Source organism: Lygodium microphyllum, chromosome 23, assembly GCF_053477565.2.
Source record: "Lygodium microphyllum isolate KBCC chromosome 23, Lygodium_microphyllum_v1.1.10, whole genome shotgun sequence".
Lineage (NCBI taxonomy): Eukaryota > Viridiplantae > Streptophyta > Polypodiopsida > Schizaeales > Lygodiaceae > Lygodium > Lygodium microphyllum.
This window is the reverse complement of record NC_141157.1, coordinates 115,315,954-115,331,308: the sequence shown is the minus strand read 5'-3', so window position 1 is coordinate 115,331,308 and position 15,355 is coordinate 115,315,954. Positions and strand designations below refer to the sequence as shown.

Here is a 15,355-nt window from a genome sequence, read left to right as displayed (position 1 = left end):
TGTTCTTGCAAATTTCCATTTTCAGCTTGCTGTCCTGGCATTTCAGCGTGCAAATCAGCATTAACAACTTGTTGTCTTGGCTGTTCGTGCACATCCAGTGGCTCATCATTATGGACAATAGCTGGCTGATCATTTTCAGCATTATTTTTTACATTTGCAGGTTCATTAACAGCAGGTATTTGATGCTGTACAACGAGCACATTTTACTATCCAAAGGGTATTTCTTCCCAAAATACAACCCTACGGACTTCCTTAGTCTTTTCGGACTTTTTATGCATGCAATCTTCCTAGAAGATAACATCATTGTTGTGTACTACTTTCCTTTTCTTGGTATCCCATAATCTATAACTCATTTCACCCTCATCACCATATCCTAGGAAAATTCATTTACAGGATTTTGGCTTAAGTTTGCTACGTTCTTCTTTACGAATGTGGATAAAAGCCTCACAACCAAACACTTTCAAGTGTGCATACGAAGGTGGCTTGCCCGACCACGCTTCCGAAGGTGGCTTGCCCGACCACCCTTCTTCTCCCCCCCCCCCATAGACCTGTTTGGTGAATGATTAATCAAGTGTACGGCTGTCATAACAACCTCTGCCCAAAAATCATGAGGTAAAGCAGCATGAGACAACATCATCTGGACCTAATTCTATATGGTCTAATTCATACGCTCTGCATCTCCATTTTGGGATGGATTATGAGGGGCAATGAGCTCCCTCTTTATCCCTTTGTTGTCATAAAATCCCTGAAAGGCCTTGGACACATTCCCCACCGTTGTCAGAGCGAAGACAAATGTCTTATCAGTCTGATTCTCAACCAATGCCAAGAATTTTTGAAACTTGTCAAGCACTCCGTCCTTGCTATGAATAGGGTAAAACCGTATCTTCCGTGTAGCATCATCGACAAAGGTGATAAAATATTTATTTCCCTCTAAAGATAACTTTGGCATTTGACATACATCGGAATGTACTAACTCTAGAGGAGAAGATTTCAGCGAAAGAGACTTCTTAGGAGACGTCGGTGCATGTTTACCATAAACACAATGATCACAATGCTCAAAATCAACATAACGAAGACAAGGCAAGTAACCCAAACGAGAAAGCACTTTCATTCCAGTTTGACTCATGTGCCCCAACCGGCCATGCCACAAAGAAACACTTGGTTGCTCGGTCACGGTAACATGGTCACGCACACTAGATACATGGAGAGGATACAAGGTATTGCTTTTACAACCTATGGCAATTACTCTAGATCCCTTACAGATCTTCCATTTCCCATCACCAAAGGTGGTATGAAATCCATCATCATCTAGCTGCGCTGTGCTAATCAAGCTCTTCTTGAGCTGAGGTACATGCTGCACATGCTGAAGTATGAAGACAGAACCATACTGAAACTGCAATTGCACATTGCCAATACCTGCAATGTCACATGCATAGTTGTCGCAAGATAAACAATACCATGTCAACCCCCTATATAGTTAGAAAACCACTCATGATGAGAGGTGACACGAAAGAAAGCACCTGAATCTAGAATCCAAGTGTGCATGTCATTATCAGTATCTGAAGTAAAGCATGTGTACTAAAGTGTGAAGAAACAAAGAGTACGTCATTCCCACTGTCACTGTCATGAGTGACTACATTCACCTCTTCAATTTTGACATTGCTCTTCTTAGGCTGACTCTCTTTCTTCTCTTCCTTGCTATCATTTGTCTTTTTACCCTTTCCTTTCTCTTTCTTCTATTTTGTAGCAGTCACGTTTAAAGTGATCCTTCTTGCCACAATGATGGCATTCAACATCCTTACCACGTGATTTACTGCACCCCTTGCTATCAAATTTGTCTTTCTGCTGTGATCTGCCCCTAGTATGCAAAGCACTGGACGACTTACTGGATGCATCGTTCTACCGATTAATTTCTTCCATGAGTAGAGCACTCTCTACATTAGCATTCAGAAGGATATTAGAATTGCTCATAGTAGTCCTGAATGTATCCCAACTCTTTGGTAGAGTGCAAAGCAAGAATGCAGCCTTAAATTCTTCATCAATCAAGAACTTCAAGGCAACCAACTGGCTGAAAATGGAGTTAAACTCACTCGAATGAGTAGACATTGATGTGCCCTCTTTCATACGCAAATCCATAAGCTTTTTCAGCCAATAAACTTTGCTTGCAGCACTTTTCTGTGCATACAGTTCTTTCAGTGGAGTCCAAATAGCATAGGCAGAATCCAAACCTTCAATGTTAAATAGCAAGGCATCAGAAATTGATATCTCGATGGTTGAGTGTGCAAGCTCATTTAACTCATCCCAGTCTTCCTGTTCCATATCTGCAGGCTTTGCCCCTTTGGTCTTAATCAGCCTTGGGTGCTTCTTCTGCAACAGGATATTATAGCATTGTTTTGCCGGACTGCAAAGTTATGTGCTTCTTCAATCTTCTTAATGTGCATGAGATGATTGCTGTCACTGCTGCCAGCCATGATTTTCAGTCCAAATGTGACAAAAAACTTCAGCAAATGCAGGCCCAAACTGTCACACAAGTGACCTAAGGTACAAGCAAGTACCAACCAGGAATAAATGACCACGTAAAAGCAGAAATTTCAGATCTGCAAATAAATTTTCAGAAGCACTAAACCTTGTGCTACAGCACTCCACAACTGATTACAGCTGTTCCAAGGACAAATATATCACATTACATGAGAAGTCCCAAATTTTAGCTGCAATTTCTGTTGTACATGTACCCATAGCCATAAAATTTGACCACGCATGGTCAAAAGCCCCAAAATTTGTGAGATGGAAGGATCGAGGTGCAGCTTAGATTCAGTAGACAGTGTGAGAGTGAGAGACAGAGTTGAAGCACGACACCCAAGAGAATAGACTGAATGAGTGTAACCAGAAAGTACAAAGTACAACCCTTAAACCTTAGGGTTGTAGGGGGTGTTCACACCCGACACACACTAAGTGCCCAAATGTGTGTAACATAAGCACATAAGTACATATGACAATAAGACCATAAGTCTGGGGGAAAAAACCTCTCCTACCGAGAGTAAAAAGTGCCCCAGTGTCCTACTGATCACCGACACTCCCATATGAGCGTAGGCGTAAGTGAGGTGTGAGTCAAATACCCAACAAACCCCCTTGGAGTGAAGAGTGATCAAGAGTACAAGGATCATCCGCCACCAAAGGATATCAAATTTAAAGCATCGCGAAATGCTTCAAATTTGTCACGAGGATGAGCTTTGGTGAAGATGTCTACCACATTACTGGTGGTAGGATAATAGACAATGCTGGTATCACCTGCATGTAGCCTCTCTCTGACAAAGTGATAATGAATCTCAATGTGTTTCGTGCGAGTATGAAACACTGGGTTTCGTACCACTGCAATGACACTCTAACTGTCAGTGAACAAAGGAGTAGGCTCAGTAACAGATACATCCAAATCAGCTAGCAAGTGTCTAAGCCATACGCATTCAACTGTGGTAGTGAAAGCTGCCTTGTATTCAGCTTCACATGACGATGTGGCAACAGTGGATTGTTTCTTGCTAAGCCAAGAAATGCAAGAAGAGCCAAGAAAGAAACAATTGCCACTAGTGGAGTGACGTGTATCATAATCACCAGCCCAATCAGAATCACTGTAAGCATGTAACTGCAATGGTTCCCCCTTGGCATAAAGCAACCCAAGAGAACAAGTACCCTGCAAGTAGCGAAAAACACGCTTGACAGCTTGCCAATGTGATATACGTGGCTGATGCATATACCTGCTCAAAGCTGAAACTGCAAACTATATGTCCGGCCTAGTATTGCATAGATAGATAAGACATCCAACTGCAGGAGCATATGTATGTATATCAAACAAATCACTGTCATCATGTAATGACAGTTTCAGTCCAGGTTCCATGGGAGTACAAACTAGCTTGCAATCTTGTAAGCCAAACTTCTCAAGAAGCTGCCCAATATACCTTGACTGTGATAGCCCAATACCTCGAGCATTATGTATGAACTGGATGCCCAAGTAGTAATGCAAAACTCCCAAGTCAGATATGTCAAAAGTTTGCTGCAAATTTTGTTTGAATGCTGAAATCTGATTAGCATGTGTTCTTGTGAGCAAAAGGTCATCAACATAAAGACATATAATCAGCATAGATCCCCCTTCTTTACATACGTAAAGGGTAGACTCAGATGAGTTGTTTAGAAACCCCTAACCAAGCAAGAAAGCATCTATTTTTGCATACTAAGCTCTAGGAGCTTGTTTCAAACCATATAGTGCATTTTTGAGCTTGCATACCAAATGTTCTGAGCCTTCAACTGCAAAACCAATGGGCTGCTGTACGTAAACTTCCTCCTGAAGTTCCCCATGTAAAAATGCAGTCTTGATATCTAGCTGATGCACTGTCCAACCATAATGTGCAGCCAAAGCAATCATAGACTTGATGGTCGTCATACGGGAAGTAGGAGCAAATGTCTCCTCATAATCAATGCCCTTTTTCTGTGCGTAGCCTTTAGCTACCAGCCGTGCCTTGTATTTATCAATGGATCCATCTGCTTTTCTTTTCAGTTTGTAGACCCATTTCGTTCCAATGGCTTTCTTCCCAAATGGCAATGACACCAAATCCCAAGTTTGATTCTTAGTAATAGAATCTAATTCAGCTTGCATAGCTGCCATCCAATGCACACTGTGTTGTGCATCCTCATAACATTCAGGCTCTTCATTATCAAAAGTACTTGCTGCCATAATAAACTCCATGGTATGTGCCGAATCATGCAAACGAGTTTGCCTTCTAGTACGACCAGCCATGGGTGCATCCAAAGGACTATCTTGCATAGTCTGCAAATACCATCTAGGTAGCTGTCTAGCATCCTGACTGTGTGCAAGCTCTTGCTGAATTTCAGTTTCAGCATGATGCTGAATATTCCGATCAGCCAATGGCTGAATTTCTGCACTTTCCATAGGAGCAGCTGGCTGAACATTAGGTTCATTTTCTGAACCTTCAGCTGAATCACCAAAAGTAATGGGCAGCAGCCCTTCAAAAACATCACGGGCAGCCTGATATGTATCCAAACCAGCCAAGGATAATTCTGATTTTTCATCAAAAACAACATCCCTCTGCTGACAAAAACCTTCTTTGTAACGGGATCATAGAGTCTGTAGCCTTTGCTCTCATTGCTATATCCCATAAAAATGCACTTAGCAGCCTTGTTGTCCAATTTTTTTCTAAGTACATGTGGAATATGGGCATAGGCAAGACACCCAAAGGTACGAAAGTGACCAACAGAAGGTTTACGGGGCTGTTCCAAGCCTCAAAAGGTGTGATGGTTTTCAAGGCTTTGGTAGGGCATCTGTTCAAAATATGGCAAGCACACATGACTGCTTCCATCCAAAAACTATGAGGCAAGCTCTTTGCCTTCAGCATACATCTGGCCATCTCCATGAGTGACCGATTCTTCCTCTCTGCTACCCCATTCTGCTGTGGAGTATAAGCTGTAGTATACTGATGGACTATGCCCTTCTACTGCAAAAAAGAATTCAGCATAGAGGACATGTATTCCCCCCCTCGGTCCGAACGGAGAGTCTTAATCTTGCATCCAGATTGGTTTTCAACAAGTGCACTGAAAGCCAAAAATGCATCATACACTTCTGACTTCTTTTTCAAACAGTAGACCCAGCAAAAACGTATAAAGTCATCAATGAATGTCACAAAATAATAACAACCGCCCAATAACATGGTCTGCATAGGCCCACAAACATCTGAATGCACCAACTGCAATCTGGTTGTTGCTCTGAAAGCAACATCACGAGGAAATGAGAACCGATGCATTTTTCCCAAAATGCATCCCTCGCATAAGTGCTCAGGAGGTCTCTCCAAGAGAGGTAAGCCATCTAGCATCTGAGTACGCTGCAAAAGTATCAAGTTGCCAAAGTTTACATGCCCCAAACGAGTATGCCATAACTCCGCTTGTATCATAGCAGTAGTAAGAGTGGATGTCAAGTATGCCGACTGATCTACTGAAAGAGCATCCAACTTATATAAACCATGACACAAAGATCCTGTCAAGACCAAAGTCATGCATTCTTTTTCTCTAACCATGCAATGGTCATCATTAAAGGTGACCTGCAAACCACAACGTGCCAAAGAAGAAATAGAAAGCAAATTCTTCTTAATTCCAGGCACAAACAAAGCATCTTGCAGGCGGAGAATAGAGCCATCAATGGCTGTGAGCTGAATCTCCCCAATACCACGAACAGGGTATGATGCATTATTGGCACACTGTACCGATTTCCCAACGGGAGGTGCACTAACTGAAGCAAACAAATCTCTGCGAGATGTAATATGTCTAGAAGTACCACTGTCAAAGAACCAAGTGTCAGCATCCTCTATAGAGCTAAGTGCTCTATCGGCCCAAGAGATGTCATAACTGTAAGTGTAAAAACAATAGTCTCTGTCCACAACAAAGGACGCGGACTCACTAGCAGTGGAAGGAGTAGTAGAAACAGACATTTCTGACTCCTTCTTTTTCTCTTTGGCAATGCGCTTCCTGCACTCAGTGATATAGTGGCCGGGCTTCTTACAATAATGACATTTTTCTTTTTTTGCTTGCGTTCCCCCTTGTGTCTGATTCTGCGATGTGCCCGAAGTGCCAGAACTCTGTGGAGCATTTTTCACCTTGCTGTTTTTGCCTTTCTGTCTTGCCACAAAAGCCTGCTCAGAGACTATAGCATCCACACCACTATTTTTCCGTGTTTGCTCCTCCTCTAGAAGCAAACTAACCAGCTGAATAAAAGTGAGTGGGTGCTCAGCAATCCTCATGGTGAGGTTCAATGCAGTATGAAAAGACAAGTACGAAGGAGGTAAGGAATTCAAGGTGGTGGATATCAACTGTGCATCCGAAAAATACTCATCTACATTCATGAGTTGCTCCCTCAAGTCCTGAATCTTATTTAAGTGATCCTGCATAGAATCACCTTCATGCATCTTCAGAGTTTCCAACTCTTTCTTCAAGAAAGAGATCCGAGTCTCATTCTTTCCTGCAAACATATGCTCCAAAGTCAACCATGCATCTTGTGAAGAAGATGTCGAACGGATATGAGGTATGATGGACCGTTGAACTGCCAAAGCAATCAACGACAAGGCCTGTGCATCATGTGTATCCCAAGCTTTTTGAGCTGCAGTTCTTGGAGGAAGTGGCTGAGGTGGAGCGGGCTGAGGTCCCCGTTGTCCACGTGCGCCATGGGGAGGAGGAGTAACGGGAGCTACAACTCCCGGCCAAGTTTCCTCTCCACTGACATAATCCCATAAATTCTTAGCTACTAATACATTCTTCATCATGAATGACCAAAGCGAATAGTTGTTTCCGTCCAATCTGTCTTCCTTGGATACATACGTAAAGACATCACCTCCCTGATTTGCCATGATGACAAATTTCCAAAGACAAAATGAGCAATGTCAAAGCAGTATGAACTGGAAACCTGCAAATTTTCAGAAATTGCAGCAAACACGTTTCTGCAATTAATGTGCAAGGGCGTACTCTGTCAGAAAACTGTCTTTTAATGCACGCTTCCCAAGGTGCAAACAGTGCACTGCAACACTGTTATATCAAAATCCCCAAAATTTTTGCCAAAATTTCTGTCAAAACAGTCTTTCTGTGACTGTACCAGCAGTTCATATGCAACTGTCCCCAAAATACACAAAAGCCGCAAAATTTCTGATGATCCAGTCCAGAAATTTGCATCAAATTTATTTCACACCTGTGCTATGCCTGCGGTCCTTGCTGCGTATGAACCTCCTCTGTCAGAAATTGATTCTGGACTAAAATTAAAAATTTTGTTTTTAAAGAAAAACACACCTAACGTGGTTAGGACGGACAAGCAGAGTGACAGGTCTGACGTGGACTCGTCAGACGGCGGGCAGGACAGTCGCGAGCTGACGTGGAGGCGTCAAACGGGCGGGCAGGACAGTCGCGAGTTGTGTGGCAGGTGGCTGGTCGTCGAGCGGGCGGGCGGCAGGACAGTCTGACGGAAGTCGCGTGGGTGAACAGTCGAGCCAGCTGGCGACAGTGCTGACGAACAGGATCACAGTCGACTTAGCTGGCGCCTGGGCTGACGAGGGCAGCGCTGACGAACAACGCGCTGGTGGAGCTGCGCTGGCGAGCTGTAACGCTGGTAGACTGACGGGGGCAGGGGCACGCTCAGAAGGCGAGCAGGATCAGGCGGTGCTGGCGGGCAGACGAGCTGCACATCCAGCTGTTGAACTGGTCGACTGGGCAGAGCTGGCGGGGGCTGCAGACAGCAGATAGAAGACTGCTCTGATACCAAATGTGAGATGGAAGGATCGAGGTGCAGCTTAGATTCAGTAGACAGTGTGAGAGTGAGAGACAGAGTTGAAGCACGACACCCAAGAGAATAGACTGAATGAGTGTGACGAGAAAGTACAAAGTACAACCCTTAAACCTTAGGGTTGTAGGGGGTGTTCACACCCGACACACACTAAGTGCCCAAATGTGTGTATTATGTAACATAAGTACATAAGTACATACGACAATAAGACCATAAGTCTGGGGGAAAAAACCTCTCCTACCGAGAGTAAAAAGTGCCCCCGTGTCCTACTGATCACCGACACTCCCATATGAGCGTAGGCGTAAGTGAGGCGTGAGTGAAATACCCAACAAAATTTTTGTGCTCAAAGCATTAATTATACATCTGCATTGTCTCTGACATGCAAAGAATAGGCCAATTTTGCCAAAATAGAGCAATTAAACCCGCATGTACATAAAATGACCAAATGGCGCACAAATTTCGCCCAAACAGCAAAAGCTCCAAATTGCACGAGGTCCAATGTGCATCAATGTCGAGAAATTGGGTAAATTTCAGCCCAATTCTTGCATGTACATGAAAAGCCCCAAATGTGGGAGGCAAAATGTCACAAATCCCTGTAATTTTTGAGACAAATATCACTGTTCTGTCTTCCTCGCATCAAATCTGGACAAATCCCCAAATTTCTGGCACAAATATGCCAAAAATCGTGAACTATGCTTACACGCACGAACGCCCACAAAGGAAAGGGGTAAAAACTGATTTTTTAAAGAGAAAAAAAACATGACGGGGAGATCTGTTGACCCGCCGTGCAGGTCACCACGCGCTAGTCGGCGCCTGCAGACCGTCGCTTATCGACTGTCGTTATGAGCCCGTTGTGTGCCGCTTGTACTGTGCGACGCTTGCAGCCCATCAACTCTAGTCCGCCGTGTCCTTGTGCCATGACGCTGCCCTGTCATGCCCAGCTACTGCTGTCGCTTGCATGACGTCTGTAGCCCGCGACCTACAACTCGTGCTCGCCTGCAACACTCCGCCTAACGACTGTAAGCTCTTGCTTGTTTGTCACTCAGCCTGACGACTGTTAATGACTTTGGAAAGCGTACGCGAGCTATGAGCTTTGATACCAGTTTGTTAAGATCGAGAGCGCGAGGATCGAGACACAATGCTTTCTCACAGCACACACATAGAGAGAGAGAGAGAGAGTGCATAGTAGAGATGAGAGTGAGCACAACGGTTTTGGGTACAATTCTAGGTTTTAGATAGATATATATATGAAAGTACAAATGTGCTAAGGGTGTGTTTACACCCGTGCACATGTAAAAGGCACGATGGCCCTTTATTCCCAACATCATTTTAGGCCAATCCTCGTCTGACAAAGCAATAGGTTTATGTTTTACCAAAGTATCATCACAATCCTTCAGAAAAAGTATACCCTGCATAAGATCTTTCCAAAGATCAAAGCCATTGCCATCAAATTGGCCTTGGATATCGTGGTGTGAGTTGGAGTACTAAGAAGAATCCTATACTTGATTTGTCTAGCACAAAGGCAATGTAAAGAGAGTAGCAATGGCCAGATGTGAGGTAGCTACTGACAAGTAAGCGATGGTGCGATGGGATGTAGAACCTAAGGAGCACAAAATCGTTGAGAGAGAGAAGCACGCAAGAGATTTATGTGAGTACAAGGGCATATACAAGGGGTGCCCATTTGGCTGTAGGCCATTGCCATTTTCCCCAATAACCTCACTTAAAGGCCAATGCACCTTTATGGGAGTTGTGAATCTCAAAAAGAATCTTTGTGCCAAATGTAGATGCACTGCCAGCCATTTACAACAATAAAAACTGTAATAAAATGCTGAATACTTTCAGCCAATAGCAAGGTTGCTGAATGTAACAGCAAGTACGCTAACTTGCACTTCCAAAAGTGCCAAGAAGCAGATATTTTGCTGCAATTTCAGTCCCTAGGGCTGATTACAGCATATACATAAACCAAATCTGATACATATGCATAAAATATAGCTTCCACTTCGATAACACATCACATCACCATAATGCCCAAATGGAATAACCCAAGTGTTGTATGTACCATTGTTTCACTGCACAATGAGCATTTAGCAATACATGTACCAAGAGAAGCTGCCCTTTTACAACATTTAGTACATCCCAAGTCCAAAATTTCTTCCACTCAGCAGTGAATCTGCTGTAATTTCACTGTCAAATCACAAATTGGCTCAAAATGCATCACCAATGCAAAAAGCGCCAAAATTTTTGCAATAAATCTGCCCCAATTGCATTAATACATCATCCTGAGTGTCAAATATGTGAAAATGTTGCAGAAATTTCACAAATTCTGTGAAATCCCTAGATTTCAGGATCCAAATGTGCACAAATTTCAGTGACATTGGCTCATCAGAGTAAAATTTTACTTGTACTTGAAAAGCCCCAAAAATTCCGGGGCAAATGCACACAATGTTTGCAATTTTTGGGTTAAATGTCTCTAATTTCCATGGACAGTATCAAATCTGGGAAAAGCCCTAAATTTCCGAGCACAAATCTTCACAAATCTGAGCATTGTGCTTAAGTGCGCGAATCCTCGTTAGTAAAAGAAAGGGGTATGCTTTAGAAAATAAGTTTTAAAAATGATGAAAAATGCCTGAAATGTGCCGTCGTGACCAGTGGATAGTCGCCACCTGGCCACGTTGGCTGCTACTAGTCGCCACCTGCAGTTGGAAGTGTCACGAAAGCTGTCTACTCGTGACCTGCGCTTGCGAGTCATGATGCCCATTGCCTACTTGTGACTTGCACTTGTTGTCGCTTGGTAAAAAATGTAATGTCCGCTTGTTGCTGGTCAAAATTGACCGCTAACTGGTCATGCCTACTATTGGGTGTAAAGGCCCTTACGCTACTCCCGTGTGTATATTACTTTGCACATGTGAACTCACCCTTGCGCGTGTAAATGTACCGTACCCCAAGTATAAATACATTCTTTTATTCTTTGTGTGTACCACACTGGTATACACCTATCTGTCGACTCTCACTCTCACACTCACTCACTATTCACTAAACTCCTGTTGCACCTCGATTGACGTGCGTGCTCTCTTTCATTCTGCTTGTACTCATCAAACTAGTATCAGAGCTCAACGGTCCAAGCTGGTAGACGTGACAGATAGCTACAATAACGTCTCCTACTATAGGATAGGCACAAGGAGCACGCGCAGTCTACATGCGCAGGTAATAGTCGCAGGCTACAGTCGCAAGCAGTAGTCGCAGGCAACAGACGTAGGCAACTGGCATAGGCGATATGCGTAGGGGCATGCGACAGGCGCTGGCGGGGCTCAAGGTCATCTCGACAACTAGCAGGCGACCGGTCAGGTAGTGAGTGATGGGTCAGAATAGTCAATGCTTAGATATTTTTTTAAAATTATTATCATTGTTTACTTCCTTTGAAGAATTAGGCCCCTCAACGTACCGGGTATTCATGCACACAAGCACAGAACACAAATCTGTGCAAATTCACTTCTGAAATTTGGGGCTTTTCCTAGTTTTGGTGCCAAACATGTATAATACTGATTGTTGACGCATAAATTGCAGACATTGGGTGCACAGGCCTTGGAAATTTTGGGGTTTTTTCACATGTAAGTGAAATTTTGCTCGGTTAAGCCAATTTCATTGAAATTTGTGCATTCTTGGACCCACAAATTTGGGGCTTTTGTAGAATTCATGAAATTTCTGCAACATTTGTCTACATTTGATGCTTGGGAAGAGGTTTTGATGCAATTGGGGCAGATTTACTGCAAAAGAATTAGGGCTTTCCACATCGGTGACGCACTTTGAGTCGGTTTGAGCTTTGACAGTGAAACTCGCAGCAGCTTCAGTGCTGAGTGGGAGAAATTTTGAACTTGGGATGTTTCAAATGTTAAGGGCAGCTTTTCTTGGTATATGTATTGCTAGATGCATATTATGCAGTGAAATAGTGGTATATACAGCACTTGGGTTATTGCGTCTGGACATTATGGTGATGTATTATTGAAGTGGGAGCTGTGGCTAATGCAAATGTATCAGATTTTATGTGTATACATGCTGTGATCAGTACTTGAGACTAAAATTGCAGCAAAACATCTCCTTCTTGAACACCTTGGAAGTAGAAGTGTGTGTACTTGCTGTTACATTCAACAACCTTGCTATTGGCTGAAAGCATTCAGCATCTTATTGTAGTCTTTTATTGCTGAAGATGGTTGGCAGTGCATCAACCTCTTTAAGATTCGTAAATTTGATGGCAATGGCTTTGATCTTTGGAAAGCTCATATGTAGGGTATACTCTTTTTGAAGGATTGTGATGATGCCTTGGCAGAACATAAGCTTGTTGCTTTGCCAGATGAGGATTGGGCTAAAATGAATAAAAAGGCCATTATTTACATTAAAATGGCTGTCACAAATGATATCTTAGTTGATATAAAGGGATTTGCTACTGCCTATGCATTTTGGGAGAAACTCAAGGCTACTTATGAGAATACAGCTCTTGTCAATCAGGTACATCTCATGCGAAAGTTGGTCTAACTTAAGGCTTGATGAGTCTAAGCCTGCCTCAGAGCATTTGAATGCTTTCACTGGTATTTGACTTGCCCAAGACAAATGAGCTGGCCCTAAATGGGCTGTCCAACTGCCCATAGAGGCACTCAACAACAAGCTTGATAAATAGCCTAACACCCATGAAATGTACACCACTTGTAAGATTGTTTCCTGACGAGCTACATCTCTGTGTCATTTCAGAGGATGTTTTCATACTGAGCTGCAAACTGAACTGATTTCCTGTAAATGACTGGGGCAAGTTAATGCACCAGTCCACTTCATGTACTTGGTGGTCTGATCTCTCAAATGACCCAGATTTCTGTCTCTCGTCTGATAATACACGATGAGATTCATATGATTTGTAGGTGAATGAAGCTTGAATTATACTTCTCTTCAACGCAGTTAAATAGTTGCAGGGTTGTGAGTACCTCAGACTTCTGGTAGACATCACAATTTATGCATGCCATACTGATGCAAGATGCAATTTTTGCATGCTCTGCAAAGGTGTAAGTAACATGTATAGTAGGCATATCTTTCATCCACAAATTTATTTCCATCTTTGCTGCCATTTGTGAAGTTCTCAATGAGTTTCCTGTGAGTGCTTCATAACACTCGTGCATGTAAGTCAATAACTGGTACAAAGTTTATGCTCGTGTTGAAACAGTGGCTTTAAACGTGATTGCCCGTCTGAATTCTCTTATGAATGCAGTTAAGACGTGTGCTCGTTGAGTGCTTCGTTGTCTTTGGTAATAGTCATGCAAATGAGTGCAGAACTTTCTTGCGTCTACGAAATGGAGCATCAAACGTTGATCAGGATATTGAAACTTCTGGAGTATACTTTATAACTATTCACTCAGTTAAAGTCGTGCATAGGTTTTCTGAATGCTGACGTATTGACTATTTTCTTTTGCAGCGAGCATTCATGCTAAGAACAATGGTGGAGTAACTCCATCAGGTGATCCTGTTGTTAGAGATGTAGAAACTGCTGCATACTCGGGGGCATCTGCTTCAGAGTGCAATTGTTTACGTTTTGATCAGAAAAGGTTCCAATGCCCACCGTGTGAAGGTGTATCAAGCTTCACAAACCAACTAACTGAAGACATCAAAACAGTTGACATTGTTGGACCAGCCTCCAAAGATGTTTTGAGGGAAGCCACACCTGATACAAACAGCAACAACTCCATTACATCGTTGCCAGCACGTTCTTACTTCAAAGGTTATGTGCCGCGAAAGCAAGGGCAACGTGCTGCACTTTCAACATGGAGAAAAGAAAATGCGTCTGCTATGTCTGAGGCAGAAAAGGTTGAGTGTACAATTTCTGACCCTTGTGAAAATAATGGACGCAGCGGCTCCCCTGTGGCTGTGGCAGTGCAAGAAAGTACAGTTTGTAGAAAAGCTGCACATCGATTGGAGGATCCAGACGGCATGGAGCAAATGCCAATACGGCTAGGCGAATATAATCCAGAGTTTGGAAAAGTCCTGCAAACTCCCGTCGTGTGTGACTTGACTCACATGTTCATCAGTACTTTGGAGCCTTCCATGGATGTTTTACATATCACGGATTGTCCAGCTGAGTGTGAGGCGTACGAGCCTCGCGTAACACAAGAGCCCCATGTCAAGCAGCTTCCTACTTACGACGCAGTGCGAGACCCTGAGCAGAGAGCGGAGTGGATAACGCAGATGTTCAAACATGCGGGTGCAAATACTCCTGTCGGAGAAGGTGGCATCCAGAACAGCAGTAGCGTTGGTTTCGGTGAAACGGAGCCAGAAGCAAATCCCTCACATGGAGACACGCATGGGCCATGGTACTGTACCATACCCAAAAACCATGTAAAATGCACTATTTAACGTGTTAAAGAGGAAAACAATTTTCTAGCCTGTTATATTCTTTCTTTCTTCACCTGACATCCTCCACCGATCCAACTAATTCCTACATAGTGAAGGGGGTTATGCCTAGTTTAATAAATTAGAAAAGGAGCTCCAAAGAAAAGGGCTTTGATTGGACAAAATTTTAATGTATTTTAAAGAATATACCACAACTAAATGCTATATTCAATTACTTGTAGTCTAACATTCACAAACCTAGCATGACGGGATGAGATGAAACTTGTAGCCTAATATTCACAGCCTAGCAATCTATCTAATATTCACAACATAGCAATCTAGGATGATGTGGAACTTCTAGTCTAATACGCACAAACCTAGCACTTTGTATGAATCTCATATCAAGCAAAGGACATCAATTGGTCAATTCACTAATGTATTTCAAAGAACATAGCACAACTAAGTGCATTGACCCCTTAACAACTCGTGTGAAAGGTCTCCTTATCCTCGTTCACCCACTTGTGCAGCATGTCTCCTATATGTGGCAAGGCCACAAGCCCCATATGTGAAACTTGTACTCTAATATTCCCAAACCTGGCATGCTATATGAATCTTATATCAAGTCCCTATGCGACTTTGTGAGTGCAAGTGTTGTGCCAACTCCAA

The 15,355-nt window shown here is 43.0% G+C and overlaps 1 protein-coding gene across 2 annotated transcripts in view; it reads left to right on the top strand.

Moving 5' to 3' along the window:
* LOC148016654 (uncharacterized) overlaps window positions 1-14,864 on the top strand; it is an 88,709-nt gene extending 73,845 nt beyond the window's left edge. For both annotated transcript variants that reach the window (XM_087664365.1, XM_087664364.1), the window contains one exon: window positions 13,779-14,864. In XM_087664365.1, coding sequence (XP_087520491.1) covers window positions 13,779-14,713 — 935 coding nt within the window. In that variant the 3' untranslated portion in view covers window positions 14,714-14,864. The remainder of the gene's footprint in view (window positions 1-13,778) is intronic.
* Window positions 14,865-15,355: the final 491 nt, after the last annotated feature.